Source organism: Bufo gargarizans, chromosome 8, assembly GCF_014858855.1.
Source record: "Bufo gargarizans isolate SCDJY-AF-19 chromosome 8, ASM1485885v1, whole genome shotgun sequence".
Classification (NCBI taxonomy): Eukaryota; Metazoa; Chordata; class Amphibia; order Anura; family Bufonidae; genus Bufo; species Bufo gargarizans.
In genome coordinates this window covers 138,276,153-138,303,895 of record NC_058087.1, presented here as the reverse complement: position 1 = coordinate 138,303,895, position 27,743 = coordinate 138,276,153, and the positions used below count along the sequence as shown (strand labels likewise).

Below are 27,743 nucleotides of genomic sequence, written 5' to 3'. Positions count from 1 at the left end.
TCTGACAGCCAAAGGCTGCCAGTGCATGTTGGAGGTTGTAGTTTTTGCAACAGTTGAAGCGCCACAGATTGGAGATTGTCGCTGTAGAGGAATAATGGTTACACTTCAGATACACAAGACTGGGTTTCATCTTTCAATGACCGTAAACAATGGGAAGCAGAAGATTATCCCCTGTGGGTATAACAGCCTCAAATTGTTCTATCGAGCCTACAGCTTTAGTTGACCATACTGATTTCTTGGAGTGGAACCATAGCAGAAATAACGTGAAAAGTAAAGGGTTGTAAAGTCCCAAGATTTTATAATTGTGCTCTGTGTACAGTTCTTTTCAGCGAGATAAGGTACGCTGACCTTCATTTACCATAAACCAACCCTTGTCATATTATAGGCTTCTTTTTGTAAAAAGTGATGAACCCAATGCACATTTAACATGCATGACCTTTATGTATACGTCCAGAGTTACAATACATGTCGCATGCTCTATGTAAAAGTGTATTTAAATGCAAATCCAAAACCTGTAATGCGACATATTTCAAGCGGGACGTACTAGTCCTATAAGGGCATATGGACAGAGAACCACTGCAAAAACTGTCTCCTACTCTGGCGGGCTCAATAGGACCACCACTGTCCAAGGACCCCCTTACATGTATTCTGCAGCAGCCATAGTGAGCTTAGACGAGATGCTGCACAGTTAGGGTCCATTCACACGACCGCAATTTTATTCAGCGTTTTGCGGAACGGAATTGTGGACCCATTCACTTCTATGGGGCAGCACGATGTGCTGCCCGGATCCGGAATTGCGGATCCGCACTTCCGGGTGTGCAATTCCGATCACGAAAAATTCAGAATATGTCCTATTCTTGTCCGCAATTGAGGACAAGAACAGGCATATTCTATTAGTGCTGGCAATGTGCAGTCCGCAAAATGCTAGTTTTTCAAGGGATCGGCAGCACCATCACATGGGCCAATTATCGGGAGCAAGCGGACATAAGAACATTCATCCAGGATAATCGGTCTGATCCTCAACAGTGTAAACGGCCCTTAGAAAACGGGGACCTTGGCAATCAGCTGTTGCTTTGGCAGCTTCAATATAAAAAGGAGTCGTCCAACTGGGACAACACCTTTAAAGGGCTTATCCATGACTGATGTAAAAAATTAAAATCTGACATCATATAGTACATGGCAATCTATATGTAAAAATGCTAGAACCAGCCCTGTACCTTACACGGATCCAGAGATCTCCAAATTCATTGCTCTGCTAGATTTATTTCCAGGGTCCATTCACATGACAAATGGCGGAACGCCCACGGCCAGTGCTGATAGAAATGCCTATTCTTGTCCACGATTGCGGACAAGAATAGTACCTGCTCTATCTTTTTTGCAGTTCCACAGAACGGAACTACGGATGCGGACAGCACACACCTTTTGCGGTCCCAAATGAAAAGAATGAGTCCGCACCCGTTCTGCAAAATTGCGGATCGGACGCAGACCCAGAAATACAGTCATGTGAATACACCCCAACTGTCACAGCTTCTAACAGAAGATCCGGCTGGTGACAGTTAAAGATTTAAACTGAGCATGTGCGACCACCTCAGTGAGGTGGGCATAGAGATAAGGAAAAGAACAAACAGCAGGTGGCGCTATACAGATAGAGTTCAGTGAATAACTCAGTGGCTATACTAAATTTTTAATTACATGCAATTACAAAAGTATTCAGATCCAGGTGCTGGTTTGAAAAATGTAGACTATTTTTAATGGCACAACCACTTTTATCAAGTAATGAGTTGGAAGGCAGTCTTCGTAAACTCACCTTGGGAAAGGCACTGGTTTGCAAGAGCCACTTGGCCAGAATGCAAGTACAGGTTAAGTCGGCTGAAGATGCTGGTCAGAGAAGGAATGGTAATAAAGCAGAAGGCAACACAAGCCTGTAACAAAGAAAATATAGTATACAGAAGTTATTATTTTTATTGTATAGTTGGAGAAATGTATTCTTCATGGCATGATACAACAGGCTTGTACAGAGAATGCTTCTATGAGATGTCCCTATGGCCTCTTGCACACGACCGTATGACCTCCGAGACATACACTCCGTGAGCGGGCCATATGTCCCGGAGCGGCATTGACCGTGCGCACGGGAGTACACCGCAGCATAGATTACAATGATGCTGTGCACGTCGGGCCGCCCGCGGGTCTATTGTCCTGCACTCATAAGATCAAATAAGTGCGGGACAATAGTCCGGCGGGCGGCCCGACGTGCACAGCATCATTGTAATCTATGATGCTGCGTGCTCCCGTGCGCACTGATCAATGCCGCTCCAGGACATATGGCCCGCTCACAGACTGTATGTCTCGGAGGGCATACGGTCGTGCAAGAGGCCTGATAAGGATCCCTCCACTATCAGCCACTAATCAGGCACATGGGCGCTACGTAATACTACATTTCTGCTGCAGAAGAAATGTGTGTCCTCCTGCAGACTCCCAACAGCTTCATTTAGAAAAATGGCTAACAACCCCTTTTGGGGTAAGGCCACAGGGAGCAAAAGATGGGCAGACATTTTTCTGGCCCCAAGCAGTCCACAAATGGATTTAAAGTACATCTCAAACCAAATATCATAAAAAATGTGTTTCAGTTGTGCTCCAGAGCTGATGCTCGTACTGTAAGTATGGGCAGGAAGTTGCAGCCGTTTCCTCCCTTGTCAAAGTTACAGAAACCATACTTTGGTCAGAAGTATACACGGACACTGCCACCCCCCCTCATTGTGTAATGTACTACCAGAGCGTCACCCTGCATCAATAAATCAGGAGAAAGGGCCCTTTACACACAGGCTGATTCTCGCCCCGATGATTGCTAACGAATGTTCATAGGAACGCTCTTCAGCAATTAACTGACGGTGTAAAAGTGCTGCCGATTACATCATTCATGTGGTCCCAAAAATTGTTGTTTGCCGGCAGCAGATCGTGCTGTGTGCCGGCAAACAACGAGTCAGCATGGGAACGATGAGCGATGGCTCCTCCCCACACTGTGGAGGACATGCAGCGGTCTCCTTCACTGACCAGAAGGCGTTTCCAAAATTGGCCTGTGTAATGGGGCCTTAAAAAGGGGTTGTCCGCTTTTTACTATTGATGACCTATCCTCAGGATAGGTAATCAATATCAGACCGGTGGGAGTCCGATATCCAACACTCCCACCAATCAGCTGTTTGAAGAGAAGGCAGCGCTCATACGAGCTCTGCCTTCTATGCTCCGTTTACCTGCTCGCCGCAGGAACTGCAGTGGTGGGCAGGTGTAATTACAAGTATGGCATTCCCATTCACTTCTATGGCACGGCTCTGTAGCATTCACTTGCACAGACAGAGCCGTGCCATAGAAGTGAATGGGAATGCCATACTTGTAATTACACCTGCCCACCACTGCAGTTGCTGCGGCGAGCAGGCAAACAGAGCAGAGAAGGCAGAGCTCGTATGAGCGCTGCCTTCTCTTCAAACAGCTGATTGGTGAGAGTGTCAGATATCGGACACCCGCCAGTCTGATATTGATGACCTATCCTGAAGATATTGACCTGAAAATAGGTCATCAATAGTAAAAAGCAGACACCCCCTTTAAGGCCCAATTACACAGGCCAATTTTGCAAATGCCTGCTGGTCAGTGAAGGAGACCGCTGCATGTCCTCCACAGTGTGGGGAGGAGCGATCGCTAATGCCATCGCTTGTCCCCATACTGACTCATTGCTTGCCTGCCGCAGGTGCTATTTACACAGCATGAGTGCTGCCTTCTCTTCAAACAGCTGATCAGCAGGGATAACGGATGTCGGACCCCCGCCGATTTCATATTAATGACCTTATCAATGCAGGACAGAACCTGAGAGAATAGCCTTTATAATGTGAGAAGATAGTTTTTTAGTAGTAGTTTTTGAAATAATGGCTTGAAATATGTTTTATTCATTTTAATCCAAAATAATGACGGTGATTACAGCGACATCAGACCTACCCTGACGAATGAGGCGGTCTTTCTTGAATGATTTCCTTTCATCACTTTCTTGGTTTCCATGGCCAAGTGGTTCACACTCTATAAAAACAACGTGGTGGGTATTAGGTGCAGATATTTTTCGCTTCATAGTCGCTTTGGGTAGCAATGATCACCCGGAAATCCCTCTACAACACGCATGTATAAGGATCCGCTCAGAATGCACCAGTTTGTCTCCGCTTTGGAGGCGGACACTAAAAAGCTGCTTGCAGCGTTTTGGTGTCCGTCCGACGAAACGGATCCGTCCTGGCACAGAATGGAAGTCAATGAAGACGGATCCGTTTTCTATGACACAATCTGGCACAATAGAAAACGGATCCGTCCTCCACTGACTTTCAATGGTGTTCAAGACGGATCCGTCTTGGCCATGTTAAAGATAATACAAACGGATCCGTTCTGAACGGATGCATGCAGTTGTATTATCTGACCGGATCCGCACCAAACGCGAGAGTGAAAGTAGCCTAAGATGAATGCATCACTAAAAAAGGACCTGTCCCCTCTCCTGACGTGTCTGTTTTAGTCACTACTTGCATCCCCCATGTAATAATAATTCTAGAGCATTTATTCTTTTGACTATGTTGTACCATTTCTTTATTATTCCTGCTGGGAGTTATGAATGACTTGCCAGCAGTTTGCAATAAAGGTCCAGATGGGTGTTACCAGTGTAGGGTGTCCATGCACAGTCTGATATAATCCAATTAGTGCTACCTATATCAGACTGTGCAGTAACTAGTAACACCCTGCTGGACCTCGAATTGCTAGCAGTTTGCATTGAAGGTCCAGGAGGGTGTTACTAGTTACTGCACAGTCTGATATAGGTAGCACTAATTGGATTATATCAGACTGTGCAGGGACACCCTACACTGGTAACACCCATCTGGACCTTTATTGCAAACTGCTGGCAAGTCATTCATAACTCCTGACATACAAACAGATGCGTCAGAATTTTATGACATTGGGGAGGCAAGTAGTTACTAAACGAGACCTATCAGGAGAGGTCCGAAGGAGACTGGCGCCTGCCTGTCAGCCCCCTCTACGGGGCAGTACGATGATCAGAACGATCAGGTCTATGTTCTGGGCGTGCCGTTAATCAGGGCGTTTACGTTAATGCCTTCTCGGCTGCCTTTCTGGAGTTCATCTACTTTCCCAATCTCATAATCCAGAACAATGGGATTCATCCTGTCCTACTAATGCCATATCTGCCGTTCAGATCAAGAAAAGGTCGTTTCCCACAGTGATGCTGAAGGCACATCAATTTAACATATCATCAATATCTGATTGGTGGGGGGTTAAACCTCAGGGATCCCAAAAACACCAAGCACAGAGGCCCCATCAGCATTTTTTTGGGCTAAATAATGGGGTCACTGCCCCTTTGTTCTTAAGACCGGTGAGGGCCCCAGCGTTCAGAGCTTCGCCATCAGACGCAGGGTTTATATCAAATCAATTTACCTTCAAAGTCATTGCGGGAAATGCGCCTACAAGGCAGAGGGGACTAACGTGATGCTATTGCAATAAGTGAAGGCATGATATGGTGAACAGCTGGCCGCTGTCGGGGTAAAGATAACAGCGCGCGATAGGAGTGCAGCACGCGAGCCTCAGGAGTCCTACGTAATCTGTAACAGACGATGAGAGTTATGCGCTGCGTCATTGTTGGGCAGAGACGTCCCCTCGTGAGCACAACTCACATGAATTAACTGGACAAGAACCGGCTCCAGATTGCAGAACAGCGCGCGCGCCTCCACGTAGAAACTGAGCTGTTGTTCAAAGTCACGCCCAAAGGAGACCTGGGAATTAAACAGAAAGTCAGGGCCAGGTCTGGTGTAACTCACACAGTGTCCGAACCTCCACAAGGGGTCGAAACCTATGGCTGCAGCGTGACTGTACCCCAGTATTACTGTGGTATAAAGGCACAGAAACTCGGACTAGTCAGATTGTTGGTAGCTTATGGCAAATCACACCGCCACTCATCTGAGGCACGGGGGGGGGGGGGGGGAGACGGACTCATCTGAGGCTTGGGGGGGGGACTCATCTGAGGCACGGGGGGGGGGGGACGGACTCATCTGAGGCACGGGGGGGGGGGACGGACTCATCTGAGGCACGGGGGGGGGGACGGACTCATCTGAGGCACGGGGGGGGGACGACGACTCATCTGAGGCACGGGGGGGGGGGGGGGGACTCATCTGAGGCACGGGGGGGGGGGACTCATCTGAGGCACGGGGGGGGGGGACTCATCTGAGGCACGGGGGGGGGGACTCATCTGAGGCACGGGGGGGGGACTCATCTGAGGCACGGGGGGGGGGGACTCATCTGAGGCACGGGGGGGGGGACTCATCTGAGGCACGGGGGGGGGGGACTCATCTGAGGCACGGGGGGGGGGACTCATCTGAGGCACGGGGGGGGGGACTCATCTGAGGCACGGGGGGGAGGGGGGGGACTCATCTGAGGCACGGGGGGGGAACGCATCTGAGGCACGGGGGGGGGGGACTCATCTGAGGCACGGGGGGGGGGACTCATCTGAGGCACGGGGGGGAGGGGGGGGACTCATCTGAGGCACGGGGGGGGAACGCATCTGAGGCACGGGGGGGGGGAACGCATCTGAGGCACGGGGGGGGGAACGCATCTGAGGCACGGGGGGGAACGCATCTGAGGCACGGGGGGGAACGCATCTGAGGCACGGGGGGGGAACGCATCTGAGGCACGGGGGGGAACGCATCTGAGGCACGGGGGGGACGACGACTCATCTGAGGCACGGGGGGGGGGGGACGACTCATCTGAGGCACGGGGGGGGACGACGACTCATCTGAGGCACGGGGGGGACGACGACTCATCTGAGGCACGGGGGACGACGACGACTCATCTGAGGCACGGGGGACGACGACGACTCATCTGAGGCACGGGGGACGACGACGACTCATCTGAGGCACGGGGGGGGGGGGACGGACTCATCTGAGGCACGGGGGGGGGGGACGGACTCATCTGAGGCACGGGGGGGGGAACGACTCATCTGAGGCACGGGGGACGACGACGACTCATCTGAGGCACGGGGACGACGACGACTCATCTGAGGCACGGGGACGACGACGACTCATCTGAGGCACGGGGGGGGGGGGGGGGACTCATCTGAGGCACGGGGGACGACGACGACTCATCTGAGGCACGGGGGGACGACTCATCTGAGGCACGGGGGGGACGACCTCATCTGAGGCACGGGGGGGACGACTCATCTGAGGCACGGGGGGGACGACTCATCTGAGGCACGGGGGGGACGACTCATCTGAGGCACGGGGGGGGGACTCATCTGAGGCACGGGGGGGGGGGACTCATCTGAGGCACGGGGGGGGGGGACTCATCTGAGGCACGGGGGGGGGACTCATCTGAGGCACGGGGGGGAGGGGGGGGACTCATCTGAGGCACGGGGGGGGAACGCATCTGAGGCACGGGGGGGGGGACTCATCTGAGGCACGGGGGGGGGGACTCATCTGAGGCACGGGGGGGGGGGGACTCATCTGATGGCACGGGGGGGGGAACGACTCATCTGAGGCACGGGGGACGACGACGACTCATCTGAGGCACGGGGACGACGACGACTCATCTGAGGCACGGGGACGACGACGACTCATCTGAGGCACGGGGGGGGGGGGGGGGACTCATCTGAGGCACGGGGGACGACGACGACTCATCTGAGGCACGGGGGGGACGACTCATCTGAGGCACGGGGGGGACGACTCATCTGAGGCACGGGGGGGACGACTCATCTGAGGCACGGGGGGGGGACTCATCTGAGGCACGGGGGGGGACTCATCTGAGGCACGGGGGGGGACTCATCTGAGGCACGGGGGGAGGGGGGGACTCATCTGAGGCACGGGGGGGGAACGCATCTGAGGCACGGGGGGGGGACTCATCTGAGGCACGGGGGGGGACTCATCTGAGGCACGGGGGGGGACTCATCTGAGGCACGGGGGGGGAACGACTCATCTGAGGCACGGGGACGACGACGACTCATCTGAGGCACGGGGAACGACGACTCATCTGAGGCACGGGGACGACGACTCATCTGAGGCACGGGGACGACGACGACTCATCTGAGGCACGGGGGGGGGGGGACTCATCTGAGGCACGGGGGACGACGACGACTCATCTGAGGCACGGGGGGGGGGACTCATCTGAGGCACGGGGGGGACGACTCATCTGAGGCACGGGGGGGACTCTCTGAGGCACGGGGGGGACGACTCATCTGAGGCACGGGGGGACGACTCATCTGAGGCACGGGGGGGACGACTCATCTGAGGCACGGGGGGGACGACTCATCTGAGGCACGGGGGGGGACGACTCATCTGAGGCACGGGGGGGGGGACTCATCTGAGGCACGGGGGGGGGGACTCATCTGAGGCACGGGGGGGAGGGGGGGGACTCATCTGAGGCACGGGGGGGGAACGCATCTGAGGCACGGGGGGGGGACTCATCTGAGGCACGGGGGGGGGGACTCATCTGAGGCACGGGGGGGGGGACTCATCTGAGGCACGGGGGGAGGGGGGGGACTCATCTGAGGCACGGGGGGGGAACGCATCTGAGGCACGGGGGGGGGGACTCATCTGAGGCACGGGGGGGGGGACTCATCTGAGGCACGGGGGGGAGGGGGGGGGACTCATCTGAGGCACGGGGGGGGAACGCATCTGAGGCCGGGGGGGGGGAACGCATCTGAGGCACGGGGGGGGGAACGCATCTGAGGCACGGGGGGGGAACGCATCTGAGGCACGGGGGGGAACGCATCTGAGGCACGGGGGGGAACGCATCTGAGGCACGGGGGGGGGAACGCATCTGAGGCACGGGGGGGGAACGCACTGAGGCACGGGGGGGACGACGACTCATCTGAGGCACGGGGGGGGGGGACGACTCATCTGAGGCACGGGGGGACGACGCTCATCTGAGGCACGGGGGGGACGACGACTCATCTGAGGCACGGGGACGACGACGACTCATCTGAGGCACGGGGGGGGGACGGACTCATCTGAGGCACGGGGGGGGGGGACGGACTCATCTGAGGCACGGGGGGGGAACGACTCATCTGAGGCACGGGGGACGACGACGACTCATCTGAGGCACGGGGACGACGACGACTCATCTGAGGCACGGGACGACGACTCATCTGAGGCACGGGGGGGGGGGGGGGACTCATCTGAGGCACGGGGGACGACGACGACTCATCTGAGGCACGGGGGGACGACTCATCTGAGGCACGGGGGACGACTCATCTGAGGCACGGGGGGGACGACTCATCTGAGCACGGGGGGGACGACTCATCTGAGGCACGGGGGGGACGACTCATCTGAGGCACGGGGGGGACGACTCATCTGAGGCACGGGGGGGACGACTCATCTGAGGCACGGGGGGGACGACTCATCTGAGGCACGGGGGGGACGACTCATCTGAGGCACGGGGGGGACGACTCATCTGAGGCACGGGGGGGGACGACTCATCTGAGGCACGGGGGGGACGACTCATCTGAGGCACGGGGGGGACGACTCATCTGAGGCACGGGGGGGGACGACTCATCTGAGGCACGGGGGGGACGACTCATCTGAGGCACGGGGGGGGACGACTCATCTGAGGCACGGGGGGACGACTCATCTGAGGCACGGGGGGGACGACTCATCTGAGGCACGGGGGGGACGACTCATCTGAGGCACGGGGGGGACGACTCATCTGAGGCACGGGGGGGGACGACTCATCTGAGGCACGGGGGGGGACGACTCATCTGAGGCACGGGGGGGGGACTCATCTGAGGCACGGGGGGGGGGGACTCATCTGAGGCACGGGGGGGGGGACTCATCTGAGGCACGGGGGGGGACTCATCTGAGGCACGGGGGGGGGGACTCATCTGAGGCACGGGGGGGGGACTCATCTGAGGCACGGGGGGGGGACTCATCTGAGGCACGGGGGGGGGACTCATCTGAGGCACGGGGGGGGGACTCATCTGAGGCACGGGGGGGGACTCATCTGAGGCACGGGGGGGACTCATCTGAGGCACGGGGGGGAGGGGGGGACTCATCTGAGGCACGGGGGGGAGGGGGGGACTCATCTGAGGCACGGGGGGGAGGGGGGGGACTCATCTGAGGCACGGGGGGAGGGGGGGGACTCATCTGAGGCACGGGGGGAGGGGGGACTCATCTGAGGCACGGGGGGGGGAGGGGGGACTCATCTGAGGCACGGAGGGGGGAGGGGGGACTCATCTGAGGCACGGAGGGGGGAGGGGGGACTCATCTGAGGCACGGGGGGGGGAGGGGGGACTCATCTGAGGCACGGGGGGGGGAGGGGGGACTCATCTGAGGCACGGGGGGAGGGGGGACTCATCTGATATTTGGCCCTGTCCAAGCGTTATCCAAATAATACTAAAGTTAGTTTCTGTCCAGAAGCAGCTTCCCTCGTTACTAACAGCTGACCATCAACGTGGGTAGAGAAGCCAATCCTGTGGGATTAAGCTTCCGACTTTCATGTTACAAGGGCTGCCATCATCACACAGGGAAAAGGCTATATTCTCACCACACTGAGTTTTTCGTGGCCATTTTTCTACCATTTTTGCATCTATTTTGTCTGTCTGTTTTTAACGGCCATTAAAAATGGATGATTTTCATTAGCTTTTTTATTTTAAAGCCCAACCCCTGCAGTATACATAATGTCTCATATAGTGGCCCCCTAGCAGTAATAATGCCCCCCATAGTGACATCGTGTAAATGCAGCCTAAGAAGCCATCCTACAATATATGTGAGAAGGTAGTGGTAACAATCTGATTTCCAGAATAAGACTAAACCTACTTGGCACCGTCTGCCATCTGTTCAGCGTACGACGAGTGATCTTTATTTACAACCTGAAACCTCTTGAAAAAATTCCAGATTCCTACTAAACATTCCTAAAGCCGGTGTAAACCTCAGCTGCGGTTCAGCTTCAAGGATTGAGTCCTCCATGTACACGATGCAGTAAAACGTCTTCATGGAGTAGCATAACGACACCTACCATCCTTACGAAGCCATTGATGAGGTGGGCTAGGGTCCGCTTCTCGTCCTCCAGGGTCAGAGCACTGCACAGATATAACATTTATATCTCGTCATCCTTCATATAAACCCGTCCTATCACAGCCATAACTTTTATTCTGCCAGCTCTGTCCACTACACGACGGACAGGTCTGTGTAGTTCAGATGCCAGACTTACACTGACTCAGCTGGACATATATGTTCAACATAGGGAAGGGGTTTAACGACAGAACTGGGAAGCCATGACCGTGTGCATACTTGTGCTGTTATTATTGCCATGGCATTTCTTTTAGGATGCTTGGCACCGGGAGAATTCTGGAAGACCAGATATCTGGAACCTCAACATTCTGGATTTTTCTACTCTTATTTAAAAGGAGTTGTCCAAGTGTCCTCAGGATAGGTCATCAGTGGGAGGGTCTGACTCCCACCCCGCCAATTTGTAAGCGTCATGGCCTCCTTCTAGGCCAGTGACATCACGTTCTTCAGTCCCATGGCTTGGACTCCCACCCAGCCAATCTGTGAGCGCCGTGGCCGCTTCCTAGGCCAGTGACATCATGTTCTTCAGTCACATGGCTTGGACTCCCGCCCAGCCAATCTGTGAGTGTCGTGGCCTCCTTCTAGGCCAGTGACATCACGTTCTTCAGTCCCATGGCTTGGACTCCCGCCCAGCCAATCTGTGAGTGTCGTGGCCTCCTTCTAGGCCAGTGACATCACGTTCTTCAGTCCCATGGCTTGGACTCCCACCCAGCCAATCTGTGAGCGCCGTGGCCGCTTCCTAGGCCAGTGACATCATGTTCTTCAGTCACATGGCTTGGACTCCCGCCCAGCCAATCTGTGAGTGTCGTGGCCTCCTTCTAGGCCAGTGACATCACATTCTTCAGTCCCATGGCTTGGACTCTGCCCAGCAAATCTGTGAGCACCGTGGCCGCTTCCTAGGCCAGTGACATCACGTTCATCAGTCACATGGCCTAGGCGCATCTCAGTCCTATTCCAGTAAAAAGGACTGAGCTGCGATACCGAGCACAGATGCTATACAACGTACGGTGCTGTGCTCTTTAAGCTATGATGAGGCCACAGTGCTCACCTCTTTAAACAGCTGATCGGTGGTGCTTCTGGGCATCGGACCCCCACCGATCACATACTGATGACCTATTCTGAGGACAACCCCTTTAGGAACACTTGGACAACTCCTATAAGAATCCGATATGAACAGACACACAAATAGGGGTCAACAATGAGAATCAAGGACAAATCCCACAGTTCTGCATAACAGCAGGCCATTGCGGCAACTATTTTTTTTTTGATGTTTTGATGGGACAATTATTGCTAGGAGTAGAAGACAATTTGGGGAAAAGGCCTGTGTAGAGAGGGGTCTGATCATGTACCGAACAACTGGTAGCCAAGCATAAGACAGAAAAATACCAAAAAGGAGGATGGAGGAAGGAAACTCATCCTTCTCATGTAGATCAAGAGATTCCTTCCACTTCTGAACAAGTATCTGCTTCATCTGTACAAGCATGGGGGCAAAAACATCATAGCAAAGCCATCACAATTAGTGTCCAGTTTTGCTGCGCTACTGTGTACGAGCAACCTTAAAGGGGTTGTCGCATCTCAGACAATGGGGGCATGTCGCTAGGATATGCCCCTATTGTCTTATAGGCGCGGGTCCCACCGCTGGGAACCACACCTATGTCGGGAACGGAGCACCGCAAAAAGTTGTGGCTGGAGGACTCCGGTCCGGCCACCACCAAGCGCTCTCACCATAAAAGTGAATGGGAGCGCACCACGCATGACCGGCCACCGCTCCCATTCACTTTTATGGGCCCGACGGAAACAGCAGAGCCAGTGCTCTGCTATTTTCAGCGGTCCCATAGAAAATGAATGGATGCGCAGTGCGCCCTCCACCACTTTCGGGGCTCCGTTCTTGATATAGGTGCGGGTCCCAGCGGTGGGGCCTGCACCTTTCAGACAATGGGGCATATCCTAGCGACATGCTCCCATTGTCTGAGATGAGATGAGACAACCCCTTTAAAGTTTTTTTTTTTTCTAAATGGATGTAATTCTCAATGTAATAGTAATAATGTGTAAGAGAAGGAAGGTCTTACTTCACAGAGTCATGCATGGTCTTACAGACATGGAGCAGAGCATTCAGTATGACTGGATCCTTGGTCACCTCCTGCTGATGTCTAGAGGGGGAAAAACAAACTGCATAAGAATCTTTTGTAGTGTGAAATATCCAACAAGAGGAATCTACGCCGCTACAAGCAGAATCCAGGCGTCTGACATCTCTATTCAGCTTAGGCTACTTTCACACTAGCGTTCGATCGGATCCGTCTGCATTAGAACTTAGAAAAATTTTCTAAGTGTGAAAGTAGCCTGAGCGGATCCGTTCAGACTTTACATTGAAAGTCAATGGGGGACGTAACCGCTTGAAGATTGAGCCATATGGTGTCATCTTCAAGCGGATCCGTCCCCATTGACTTCCATTATAAGTCTGGACGGATCCGCTCGCCTCCGCACGGCCAGGCGGACACCCGAACGCTGCTTGCAGCGTTCAGGTGTCCGCTCACTGAGCGGAGCGGAGGCTGAACGCTGGCAGGCGGATGCATTCTCAGTGGATCCGCCTCCACTGAGAATGCATTAGGGCCAGACGGCTGCGTTCAGAGCCGCTCGTGAGCCCCTTCAAACGGAGCTCACGAGCGGACACCTGAACGCAGGTGTGAAAGTAGCCTTAGCTTTACATGATGTATTCGAACATGCCCGATCCTTAGTTAAAAGGGGTTGTCTAACTTCTGCATTATGTACAGGAAGTTAAGACGAGCCAATTACTATCGTATTGTTTTTATACATATTGCTTCCTTTGCTAAAAATGCCGGTCTCTCTGGTGGCTGGGAACGTGGGAGCTCACACAGCAGGCCGCAACAAGGACGAGATTCCCTACCATTACCTGCGCCTGCGATGCTAGGGAGGCTTGTCCCCGTCACGGCCTGCTATTGGCTGCCCCCCCCCCCCAGTCGTCAGATGTTTTGTTCCACGCGTTTGGGAGATGCAGCAGTGGCCGTGCGGGGAGCAGGGTATAATCTATATGAGGGGCCCGGGTATTCGGGGGCATGTTTTATTGTTTGGATAACCCCTTTAAGGCCTCATGCACATGGACGTGTTCCGTGGCCGAGAGCGGTCCGTGGTAACACGGCCTGGATTCCTGTTGAGAGCAGGAGCGCACGGAATCATTGGTTGCTATGACGCCGTGCGCTTCATGCCGACGCTGCAATACAGCAATACACTATACGAGTATATTACTGAATTGCAGCGGCGGCATTAAGCGCAACCAATGACGCCGTGCGCTCCTGCCCTCAACAGGAATCCAGGCCGTGTTACCACGGACCGCTCTCGGCCGCGGAACACGGCCATGTGCATAAGGCCTAAGGTTTGGAGAATATACAGGTTTAGAAACCTCAACCAAGAAACCTGTTGTGTAAAAGGCTTACTTGATAAACGCCTCCATGATGCATTTGCAAACCTCCACTCGAACACTTTCTTTCTGGAACATGTCCATAAATGGTAGGAATTTCTCCTAAAACCAAGATATTCAAGTTTAATAGGACGTCTAAGGATAAAAAGAAGTATAATGAACAAACATGGCAATATGTCAATAACAGAGGAGCACTTACCACAGAAAAGAGGACGGAGAAGTCATGAAAATGCGCAATGACTTTGGTAATTATAGACTGAAGCTGGAAGACAAATTCAGCAAAAATGACAAATTAACAGACAAGACAAAGGTAAAACGCTAGCGACAAGCAGCGGCCAGGGACTCATTTTTAATAACCAAATAGGAAATTCTACATTGATAGAAGGGAGTACTAGAGCATCATCTAATAGTCAGAGCAAAAAGCATCCTTTACTCTGGAGGACCCAACATGTCCATGCTTTGCCCGGACAGCTCATTGATTTCAGTGGACTTCGGTGTAATTCTACATTTCTCCTGTGGTGTTGCTGCAGAAGAATTGAACACATACTGCCAGGGTCAACCAGATTACAGGAGATCATATCGGCCCCAGCAGTGACATACCATATCAGGACTTTACTGTGGACTCTGTATAAAGGGAGTGTCCAAAGCAGATAACCCCTTACACAATGGGCTCCAGGTCCCACTCTCAGCACACCGGCCAACAGCTTAAAGGGGTTACCCTTATTTTCACCCAGGCATCTCATGCTCCGATGCTCTCCCTTGCCCTGCGCTAGATCACGCAGGGCACGGGCTCTTTTGTTTTCAATAACACACTGCTGGGCAGAAGCTTCCGCCCAACAGTGTATTCGGTGACGTCACCGGCTCTGATGGGCATGCTTTAGCACTGCCCTAGCCGTTTTACTGGCTAGGGCAGCGCTAATGCCCACCCATCAGTGCCGGTCAAGTCACTGGGCTTCCTGGCAGCCCCATGGAGAGCCCGGTTCGTCAACGGAACTCCTGAAAATGCCTTTGGCCTGCGCGATTTAGCGCAGGGCAAAGGAGAGCATCGGAGCATGAACTGCTCTGATGCTCAAGTCAGGGGGGCTCCCTGGGTGAAAATGGAGGTATGTCCGGGTTCAGCTCTGAACCCGGACAACCCCTTTAATATGCAACAGGAAGCCTCAACCAGCTAGGCATTTCCCCTACAGTGGCAACTGGAGGGGAAATAAAGCACTACACAGCTCTATAGCTCAGTGGTTAAGGTTCTTGACTTTAATGTGGATGGCTGTGAGTTCGAATCCCAGCATAATCATAAAAAAATAAAAATAAAATAGAGGCTAAATGAAACTTAAATAAACGCACCAACCTTTTTGGGCTGACTTCTCTGTCGGCTACAGGCTCTATCGTAAAGATAGGCTGCACCTCAATGGGGAAGGGGCAGCTGTGTTGGGAAGAAGATGGCTAGAAGGTTGGAGGAGTGTTTAAACTAGGGACTGGGGGGGGGGGGGGGGAGGGAAGGGTAATTACACTATAGGAGGGGAAGATAGTGCAGATAGAGACTGGAGCGAGGTATTGGGACGGGGGGGAATGGAAGGAGGGACTAGAACAGTTCAGAAGGAAAGGTGTAGGGTAAAAAATATACATAAACCTCTCAAATGTATGTATACTAATGCCAGAAGCCTGACTAATAAAACTGGAGAACTGGAATTAGTGATGTGTGAGGAGGACTATGACATAGTGGGAATAACTGAGACATGGCTGGATGATAGCTATGACTGGGCAGTTAATGTACAGGGTTACAGCCTGTTTAGAAAGGATCGCCAAAACCGGAGAGGGGGAGGGGTCTGCCTTTATGTAAAGTCTTGTCTAAAGCCCACACTCCGAGAAGATATAAGTAAAGGACATGAACATGTGGAGTCACTGTGGGTAGAGATACATGGAGGCAAAAATAATAATTACTAATAGGAGTTTACTATAAACCACCTAATATACCAGAGTCCACAGAAAATCTGCTACTAAACGAGATAGACGAGGCAGCAAGTCCTAATGAGGTGGTTATTATGGGGGACTTCAACTACCCAGATATAGACTGGGAAACAGAAACCTGTAGATCTCATAAGAGAAACAGGTTCTTGGCAATAACCAAACACAATTACCTTACCCAACTGGTTCAGAACCCGACTAGAGGGACGGCCATACTGGACTTATTACCTAATAGACCTGACAGAACAACAGACGTGCAGGTTGGGGGACACCTGGGAAATAGTGACCATAAAAGTAATAACCTTCCAATTGTCATTTTAAAAAAGTGTTTCTTCAGGGAGGAACAAAAATACCAAAAACTTCAAAAAAGCTAAATGTAGCCAACTAAGAGGCCATAGGCCTAACTAAATGGGATAAAGTCCTCACAAATAAAAATACAGCCACAAAATGGGATATTTTTAAAAGCATCCTAAAATCTAATTGTGAAAGGTACATACCTTATGGGAATAAAAGGTTAAGGAACAAGAAAAAACCAATGTGAATAAATAGAAATGTAAAGAAAGCAATAAATAACAAAAAGAAAGCATTTAAATCACTAAAACAGGAAGGTAGCACGGAAGCACTGTAAAACTATGGAAAAAATAAAATATGGAAAAAAACAAATAAAAGCAGCCAAACTAGAGACCGAGAGATTAATTGCCAAAGAGAACAAAACTAACCCTAAAATGTTCTTCAATTATATAAATGGAAAAAAGTATAAATCTGAAGGTGTCTGCCCTCTACAGAGTAATGAGGGGGAGTTGCAGAGAGCGATGAGGAGAAAGCAAAGCTATTAAATATTTTTTTCTCCACTGTATTCACTGAGGAAAATAAACTGTCAGATGAAATGCAGAATGTAAAAGTAAAATATACAAAATCGCCAGGACCAGATGGCATACACCCCCGTATCCTAAGAGAATTAAGTAAGGTCATAGCCAGACCCTTATTTCTGATATTTACAGACTCTATACTGACAGGGAGTGTTCCACAGGATTCGCGTATAGCAAATGTGGTGCCAATATTCAAAAAGGGTCCAAAAACAGAGCCTGGAAACTATAGGCCGGTAAGTTTAAAATCTGTTGTGGGTAAACTGTTTGAAGGTTTTCTAGGAGATGCTATCTTGGAGGACCTCAATGAAAATAACGTCATATCAGCATGGCTTCATGAGGGATCGGTCACGTCAAACTAATTTAATCAGTTTCTATGAGGAGGTAAGTTCTAGACTTGACAGCGGCGAATCAATGGCTGTCGTGTATCTGGACTTCTCCAAAGCATTTGACACTGTACCGCATAAAAGGTTAGTATATAAAATGAGAATGCTCGGACTGGGAGAAAACATCTGTATGTGGGTAAGTAACTGGCTGAGTGATAGACAACAGAGGGTGGTTATTAACGGTACACACTCAGATTGGGTCGCTGTCACTAGTGGGGTACTTCAGGGGTCAGTATTGGGCCCTATTCTCTTCAATATATGTATTAATGATCTTGTAGAAGGCTTGCACAGTAAAATATCAATTTTTGCAGATGACACTAAACTGTGTAAAGTAATTAGCACTGAAGAGGACAGTATACTGCTACAGAGGGATCTTGATAGACTGGAGGCTTGGGCAGATAAGGTTTAACACTGACAAATGTAAAGTTATGCACATGGGAAGGAATAATGCAAGTCACCAGTACATACTAAATGGTAAAACACTCGGTAACACTGACATGGAAAAGGACCTAAGAATTTTGGTGAACAGCAAACTAAGCTGCAGAAACCAGTGTCAGGCAGCTGCTGCCACGGCCAATAAGATAATGGGTTTCATCAGAAGGGGCATACATGCCCATGATGAGAACATAGTCCTACCACTTTACAAATCACTAGGTCAGACCACACATGGAGTACTGTGTACAGTTCTGGGCTTCTGTGAACAAGGCAGACATAGCAGAGCTGGAGAGGGTTCAGAGGAGGGCAACTAAAGTAATAACTGGAATGAGGGAACTACAGTACCCTGAAAGATTATCAAAATTAGGGTTATTCACTTTAGAAAAAAGACGACTGAAGGGAGATCTAATTACTATGTATAAATATATCAGGGGTCAGTACAGAGATCCCTCCCATCATCTATTCATTCCCAGGACGGTGACTGTGACGAGGGGACATCCTCTGCGTCTGGAGGAAAGAAGGTTTGTACACAAACATAGAAGAGGATTCTTTACGGTAAGAGCAGTGAGACTATGGAACTCTCTGCCTGAGGAGGTGGTGATGGTGAGTACAATAAAGGAATTCAAGAGGGGCCTGGACGTATTTCTGGAGCGTAATAATATTACAGGCTATAGCTACTAGAGAGCGGTCGTTGATCCAGGGAGTTATTCTGATTGCCTGATTGGAGTCTGGAAGAATTTTTTTCGCCTTAAGTGGGGAAAATTGGCTTCTACCCAACAGGGTTTTTTGCCTTTCTCTGGATCAACTTGCAGGATAACAGGCCGAACTGGATGGACAAATGTCTTTTTTTGGCCTTATGTACTATGTTACTATGTTACAGCGGCCATTCAGATGAATAGCTTGACTCTGCCAGAATGGAAGTGGCTCTGGCAGGACAGCGTGCCATAGAACCCACGTGACTTTGTGCCACACAAATGTTGACCATCAGTACTGCTAACAGCTGATATGTGGCAGAGACAGATATTTCAAACTCTAGAAAGCTGGAGATTCCCTCCTTTTCGGCTGTCCATAGGAGCACAGATATAATTCAGAGCATGATAATATATATTTTTTAAGAGCTGTCCCCAAATTTTTTTATTTGATTACCCCAATTCCAAAAATTACCTGTGGATAGGCTTCTTCAAATGCCCGATCCGGGGTCATGTGCTTAATAACATCGGCCAGAATAGTGTTCACTTCTCTCTTCTGCAAAAGCATAAGATAAAAAAGCATCACCGTCATAATGGTAGCTGTTCTGTCAAGTGCCCAAAATATGACAAGGGTATCCCATGTTCCCATATTAATAACATAGGTCATAAAAGTCTGACCAGTGGAGGTCCAACTAATTTTAGTCCCCCCCTCCCCATAATGGAGGGATTGCCAAAACCACTCAGCGGAGCAGGCAGCGAGTCAGGAATCGCACCAGGGTACATAAACCATACTTTCCAAGTTTAATTCAAAACTCTTTCTGATGAACTTTGATAAGGACCTAATGTAGAACTCCTAATCAACCACTCACCGTGAAATGTCTGCAAGTGTATTCAACCCACACTTCTGCGCAGTTAATATAATCCTGTAAATAAACAACCGACATGTGCATCATATGGAACACCTAAAGCAAAATCCACATCTGTATAGCGGTGAGTGCCCAGAAGGGCTTTCAAAATCAGTCAACACGGCTAGACCCAGCTACATCAGGCTTGTACAATCAACAAAGAGGGCTTTCCTATAGAACCCTGTCCATTTAACCCTTAGGATACCGGAAGTGTTTTTGTGTTTTCATTTTTCTTCCCTATCTTTCTTGAGCCATAACTTTTTACTTTTCCATTCACATAGCTGTGTGAGGGCTTATTTTTTTGTGGGACAAGTTGTACTTTCTAATGCCACCATTTAATATAGCATACAATGTAGTGGCAAGGGGTAAAAAAAATTCCAAATGGGGTGGAATTGGAAAAAAAATAATGCAATTCCTCCACCGTTTTATGGGTTTTGTTCCCACGGCATTCCGTTTGCGGCAAAACTGACCTGTGCCCTTCATTCTCTGGGTCAGTACAATTACAACGATACCACATATGTATAGGTTTTTATGTCAAAATAGTGTAAAAATACATTTAAACTTTGAGAAATTTTTTTTTTTTTTTTTACATCACCATATTCTGACCCCCATCCCTTTTTTTATAGTTATATCTACCGAGCAGTGACTGTGACTTTTTGATCACATTTTATTTAAAAAAAATATATTTGGGTAAGAGAAGCGATGGAAAAAAATATATATGGCAAATTGGCCATTTTGACCCTTTTTTCCGTTATGCCATTCGCTGTATTGGAAAAAATATTTTGATAGTATGGGCATTTTCGGTCATGATACCCATGATGTTTATATTTTTTGTTATTTATGTATTTCTTTTTTAGGGCCCTTTCACACTTGCGTTGTCCGGATCCGGCGTGTACTTCACTTGCCGGAATTACACGCCGGATCCGGAAAAACGCAAGTGTACTGAAAGCATTTGAAGACGGATCAGTCTTCAAAATGCGTTCAGTGTTACTATGGCACCCAGGACGCTATTAAAGTCCTGGTTGCCATAGTAGGAGCGGGGAGCGGGGGAGCAGTATACTTACAGTCCGCGCGGCTCCCGGGGTGCTCCAGAATTACGTCAGAGCGCCCCGTGCGCATGGATGACGTGTTCCATGTGATCACGTGATCCATGCGCTTGGGGCGCCCTGACGTCACTCTGGAGCCGCACGGATGGTAAGTATGCTGCTCCCCCGCTCCCTGCTACACATTACCTTGGCTGCCAGGACTTTGGTTACCATGGCTGCAAGGACGCTATTCAGAAAAAGCTAAACGTCGGATCCGGCAATGCGCCGAAACGACGTTTAGCTTAAGGCCGGATCCAGATCAATGCCTTTCAATGGGCATTAATTCCGGATCCGGCCTTGCGGCAAGTGTTCAGGATTTTTGGCCGGAGCAAAAAGCGCAGCATGCTGCGGTATTTTCTCCGGCCAAAAAACGTTCCGTTCCGGAACTGAAGACATCCTGATGCATCCTGAACGGATTTCTCTCCATTCAGAATGCATTAGGATAATCCTGATCAGGATTCTTCCGGCATAGAGCCCCGACGACGGAACTCTATGCCGGATCCGGACAACGCAAGTGTGAAAGAGCCCTTATTCTATGGAAAGGGGGGTGATTAGATTTTAACTTTTTTTTATTTTTTATATATTTAACAGTTATTTTTTTATGATTTTGAAACTCGTATTTGAGCCTACAAAATCAAATTATTTTTTTCATTCTGAACAATCATGGATTTTTTAGATCCATTACGGTAATTGTTCAGAATTGCTCATTTCTTATGTCGGCCTGCCACCTGCTGGCCAAAATAAGAATTGCAGCTTCAATATCCTGGGTCTCTTCAGCGAGAACCAGCGCATTGAAGCCAATTACCAGCATCCTCATTGGCCTCACTGTATGCCAGTAAGAAGCCCGACCCTTTAGGTGCTGGATCTCACTTGATCTCGGCATCTAAAGGCTTTAATGATCGCGATCAGCATTGAAACAGCGGAGACCTGCCGGCCATGACGCTCGCTGCACACACGAGTGGGCGCCATGTTTGCCCATCGCTCCAGCGCCATAAATGTGGTAGCAAGTGGGTTAAAATACAGAGAAGCCAACCAGGAGCCAACTACTCCTTGCATTCTCCACCAAAGAAAATTCTAGAGCATCTATTCTTATGACTCTATAATGTGCCATTGCTTTATTATTCCTGCTTAAAGTTATGAATGAATAACTAGCAGCTTGCAATGAAGGTCCTGCACAGTCTGATACTGGCAGCACTGATTGGATAATGTCAGACTGTGCAGGGGCAGGGGCACCAGCACCCCCCCCCCCCCCCCCAAACCAGTAACACTCATCTGGACCTTTAATGCAAACTACTAGTAATTCATTCATAATTTCTAGTGGGATTAATAAATAAATGGCACAATATAGAGTCCTAAGAATAGATGCTCCAGAATGGTTATTAGATGGAGAATGCAAGTAGTTACTAACACAGACACGTCAGGAGAGGGGACAGGTCCTCTTTAAATTCTAGGTTTGTTACCATCTAAGAATAGATCTGGCTTTCGAATGCCCCCCATAGTCCAGGGTATGAGGACTGCTCATGAGCTAGAGGAATAATGAGCTGTGTGCATGGAGCAGGCTGGCCAGAAGACTCAAACCCATTGATTCTGCAGTGCTGAAACGTAATACCTGGGGGATTTTCAACTTAGTGATCACTTTCCATGCTTCATTTAAAATCTGGAGTCTGTCAATCTCGGGAGGGTCAGCTAAAGCCAAGCTCAGTCCCAAAGAGCGGAAAAGTAGATGCTGGAAAATAGAAGCAGTGCTCATTACTTTTTAATCCAGGATTAGGTCCATAGAGACCCATGAATCAGAAACAGTTCAAAGGCACAACATTTCCTAATATTTCATATGCCTCTAGCGTGAAACGCCCTTAAAATGTCATAATGAAGAATTGCTCCGATTAAAAATTATCATCTGTACAAGGTTTACCCGACTGCCTATAAATGGGACCCACATATCGTTTTCAAAAATGGCAAATTTAATCAGTATCTCATCTACTGTCAAAAAATGAGCTGTATGTGGACATGTCTGATCATGGCATAGCAGAAGTGTGCCGATTTCTGCTATCCTACAGAGATCTAGTCTGGCGAGTTCTGCTATCCTACAGAGATCTAGTCTGGCGAGTTCTGCTATCCTATAGAGATCTAGTCTGGCGAGTTCTGCTATCCTATAGAGATCTAGTCTGGCGAGTTCTGCTATCCTATAGAGATCTAGTCTGGCGAGTTCTGCTATCCTATAGAGATCTAGTCTGGCGAGTTCTGCTATCCTATAGAGATCTAGTCTGGCGAGTTCTGCTATCCTATAGAGATCTAGTCTGGCGAGTTCTGCTATCCTATAGAGATCTAGTCTGGCGAGTTCTGCTATCCTATAGAGATCTAGTCTGGCGAGTTCTGCTATCCTATAGAGATCTAGTCTGGCGAGTTCTGCTATCCTATAGAGATCTAGTCTGGCGAGTTCTGCTATCCTATAGAGATCTAGTCTGGCGAGTTCTGCTATCCTATAGAGATCTAGTCTGGCGAGTTCTGCTATCCTATAGAGATCTAGTCTGGCGAGTTCTGCTATCCTATAGAGATCTAGTCTGGCGAGTTCTGCTATCCTATAGAGATCTAGTCTGGCGAGTTCTGCTATCCTATAGAGATCTAGTCTGGCGAGTTCTGCTATCCTATAGAGATCTAGTCTGGCGAGTTCTGCTATCCTATAGAGATATAGTCTGGCGAGTTCTGCTATCCTATAGAGATCTAGTCTGGCGAGTTCTGCTATCCTATAGAGATATAGTCTGGCGAGTTCTGCTATCCTATAGAGATATAGTCTGGCGAGTTCTGCTATCCTATAGAGATCTAGTCTGGCCATTTCTGCTATCCTATCTGAGAGCAGGATATGAAAGAGGGACAGAAGCTGTGCTCTGGGATATATAGGTTTATACAAAAGCAAGATTTTAGAGTAAAAAGAAGAGTAAATCCTAACAGGACTCCTGGGAGAGACAGTAGGAGTCCTGATTACCCCGCCCACACATGATGATTGACTCCTCTTCCTGTATCATGTGTACAGAGAAGACTGTCAATCATCCTGGGTGGGCGGGGTAATCAGGACTCCCACTGTTCCACTAGGAGTCCTGTCAGAATTTACCCAGAAATCCTGCTCCAAATAAAATAAGCCTATACATCCCAGAGTCCTGCTTCTCTTCCCCTACCACCTGACAGGACGGCTTCAATGTGAATCCTCACCTGTGCTGATCGGTAGATTTCTTAAAGGGGCTCTGTATTCCCATTTCAATTATCCTATTTAAACTTGCCCTCTGTAATGCTATAAATGTTTGCAGGGACCTTTAAGGCTATGTTCAGCTTCGGGAGCATTTTTTTTTTATAGCATTTTACTCATCTTTTCAATGGTCTTTGTTAAAAATGTTCAGTTGTTTCTGAGGTACAATGGTTAAAAATCAGTCTGTTTGCAAGACTGCTCATGTGTTAGTCTTATCCCTGATCTCCTGACCACATAAACAGTCATTATAGCTCAACTCTTATCAAGCTAATAAGAATATGGCTTAAATAAGTGTTTATGAGGTCAGGAGATTAGAACATGAGCGGTCAGATGATGAGATTTAAAGAAAACAGACTGATTTGTAACCCTTGCATCTCATAAACATCTGAACATTTTTAATAAAGACCAATTGACCAAAAATTGTCCTAAAGGTGTCTATAGTCTTTAATGTTCTTCGGCAGAATTTCAGGATATATCAATGTCCTATATTACTACTTTCTATGGGTGACGGACACCCCCACAGTCCTACAGCAGTTTCCCAGCTTGATCAGATGTGTCTGTATTGCTTTCTATGTAGCTGACCTGGTTATCGTAAAGACGCATTGGTTGAGCATGCGCAGTAGCTCCCAGCCCAGATCTCTTTCCTCAGTAGCAAAAGTGAATTGGACAGCTCCTAGGCGTGCACAGTAGCCCTGGAACCGCCCTGTACCCCAAATACTGCTAGTACTAGCTTATATAGCAGCTTTGGGAGTGCACACATAGCAGTAGGCGGTACTGAGATGTTATCATGGAGCTGCTTGCGTGTCAAGAGAGCGCACAGGAACAGTACCGCCCACAAGTGTTCAGAAGTGAGGGAAAGAGGCCCCTGGAAATCCCGAAATTTCTGGTAGAAAAATTGACTTGAAGACACACTATTGATTTTAACATATATGTTTAAGATATGAAAAAATAAAAGGGGGAAGGGGGATGTGATAACCCTAATATAACTGAGTTGGAGCTATGATTTGTCTTTCTGATACATCGCCCCAAATCCTCTGAAAATTATGTCTGTCTGCAGCAACCAGTAGGGAATCATGCTGCATACAGATTTACCATGCCATTCAATAAGAGCTGTATAAATTTGTATGCCGTGAGCGCCCCCTGGTGGTAACAGCAGGCAGTCCAAATTTTATTATATAGCGTTCTATTAATGAACATAAAAAAATGATTCAGCACAGATTACATCCAGCTAAAAAAAATATAAAAATAGTTGAAAAGGCCTCCAAAAAATGAACTTGGCTTAAACACAAGTATTCTTGGGCTGTACTGTAATATATTTAGGGAATATAAACTGAAGCAAGATGTCAGTGATGAGTGTGGAACTTCTTGACTCTGGAAAACGTTGGCTCCAGAAACCGTCTGAGGTCATTCAGCTAAATAATTGGCTGATATAAAAATCTGCAGTCATAATTAAAGCTACCTTAGGGAAGCCGGCCTCGTCGCATTCCTTAATCATTCCAATGAAGTCCATTGATCTGGCAGCGATAAACTCTGCTCTGAAAGCCGACATCACTGAATTTAGCAGCAGAGCGCTGAGGAGAAGAGGAAAGAGAAAATGTGCTGCAGATCCACATGTATTCAAAGGGAAATTAAATATAACTGGATGCTGACCTTCTGCAGAGAAACATTCCCATTTTTTTTTCACTATTGTCTGATAGGTGCGGGTCCCATTTCTGGGACCCGCATCTACACTGAGAACGGACCTACAAAAGTTGTGGAGTGCTCACTGCGCCTGCGCAGCCGCCCTCCATCCATTTCTATTAGCCCGACCATTTCAGTCGGCCCCATAGAAATGAATGGGAGCGGTGGCCGCCCCAGCGCGGTGTGCTCCCATTCACTACCATGGGGAGAGCGCTTGGTGGTGCTGCCACCACTTCCCCGCTCCGTTCTCGGCGTAGGTGCGGGATCAGACAATGGGGGCACACAACCCATTAATATTTTCACAACCCATTATTTTTTACATTTTTTTGTTGTTGTATGAAGTTTTGCTTGTATTCCTTCAGGGCTCCTGGTAGCCAAACTGCACATTTTTTGCCATTTTGGCTACTGCTAGTACATACCTTTACCTGTAATATGTTGCATAGTGCGGCATATTAAGCACACATGGAATAAACAAGAGCCTCGGGGTCTTCCAATGGACGCACGGCTGCCTATACTATATATATAAGCCTTGATCATGTCACAGACGGACTGAGCAGGGCTTCAGCAGTACATTGGATCATTGCCCTGCTTTCCTGCCCACCGCTCATGACGGCCATACTTGTCACTAGTCACCAAGTGGTAAATGCAGAAGAGAACGGGATTTTAAAAAGGACCTGTCTCCTCTCCTGACACGTCTGTTTTAACCAATACTTGTATTCCTAGTGAAATGAGAATTCTGGAGCATCTATTCTTAGAGCTCTACACCGCACCATTCCTCTGTTATTACTCCTAAAAAATGTATTTAAAAAAATTTGACAACTGGGCGTTATCATTCCCATTGTCAAAGGACCCTGTTCCTACACAGTCTGGTGCAGTCAGCCTAATTAAGCAGTGTCAGTCTGGTAACAGCCATTTATCAATATATATCAGGAGTAATAACAGAGGAACAGCACAACACAGTTCTAAAAAAAGATACTCCAGAACGGTTATATGATGGGCAATCATGTCTGACGTACCCAAGCTCATAGACGTCCATCAAGAGTGGGAAAGCAGGATGGTGGCACGGCAAGCCCGATTTGGGGCATCAAGAATGCTTCCCCATTGACTTCAAACAGTCCATTTCCCAAATAACAATTGTACATTATCACTTACTTGTTTCCCAGTTTCTTGCAGCGCCCCATCATTTCAGTCAGTAGAGACTGTCAAGTGATTGACAAGGATATTAATCAGCGCTCCAAGGCGTGTGTACAGCGCATGTATGGAATTATTTTACAGCAATAGGATTATATTTTATTTAGTGTACAGCAGCTATCAGCACCACAAATGAGGAAAATCTGATATTATCCTGATACATGTATAAGGATAGTTTAAGGCAGTTTTTTGAGAGTTTTTATCTGATCCGACACCCATGACCCTGCCCGCCGATTAGCTATTTAAAAAGGCATCGCTGCTCCTGTGAACGCTGGGGCCTTCTCGCAGCTTTCCCCTCGGCCAGCGACTTCATGTTCATCAGTCATATGGCTGGCCTAGGCGCAGATGCTATACAATGTACGGCGCTGTGCTTGGTCAGCTGCAAGAAGGCCGCAGCGCTTACAGGAGCGGAGCACCCCCACCGGTCAGATAATGAGTACCTATGCAGAGGTTAGGTCATCAGCTAAAAAGTCTCAGAAAACCTCCTTAAAGGATTGTGATATGAGATGGACAGATGGACAGATATGAGATGGACAGATATGAGATGGACAGATATGAGATGGACAGATATGAGATGGACAGATATGAGATGGACAGATATGAGATGGACAGATATGAGATGGACAGATATGAGATGGACAGATATGAGATGGACAGATATGAGATGGACAGATATGAGATGGACAGATATGAGATGGACAGATATGAGATGGACAGATAAAAAAGATCACCATGTTCCACCTCCTAGAACAAATTAGCTCATATCAGCCAAACCAGAGACCC

At 49.1% G+C, this 27,743-nt stretch overlaps 1 protein-coding gene across 2 annotated transcripts in view; it reads right to left on the bottom strand.

The window, feature by feature from the left end:
• VPS35L (VPS35 endosomal protein sorting factor like) overlaps nt 1–27,743 on the bottom strand; it is a 72,236-nt gene that overhangs the window by 22,279 nt on the left and 22,214 nt on the right. For both annotated transcript variants that reach the window (XM_044303815.1, XM_044303814.1), the window contains exons 15-26: nt 26,922–26,968; nt 25,549–25,660; nt 22,458–22,574; nt 19,728–19,781; nt 19,334–19,414; nt 14,720–14,782; nt 14,537–14,622; nt 13,154–13,234; nt 11,032–11,095; nt 5,706–5,804; nt 3,985–4,062; nt 1,808–1,922 (exon numbers count right to left, since the gene is read on the bottom strand). In XM_044303815.1, coding sequence (XP_044159750.1) covers nt 1,808–1,922; nt 3,985–4,062; nt 5,706–5,804; nt 11,032–11,095; nt 13,154–13,234; nt 14,537–14,622; nt 14,720–14,782; nt 19,334–19,414; nt 19,728–19,781; nt 22,458–22,574; nt 25,549–25,660; nt 26,922–26,968 — 997 coding nt within the window. The remainder of the gene's footprint in view (nt 1–1,807; nt 1,923–3,984; nt 4,063–5,705; nt 5,805–11,031; nt 11,096–13,153; nt 13,235–14,536; nt 14,623–14,719; nt 14,783–19,333; nt 19,415–19,727; nt 19,782–22,457; nt 22,575–25,548; nt 25,661–26,921; nt 26,969–27,743) is intronic.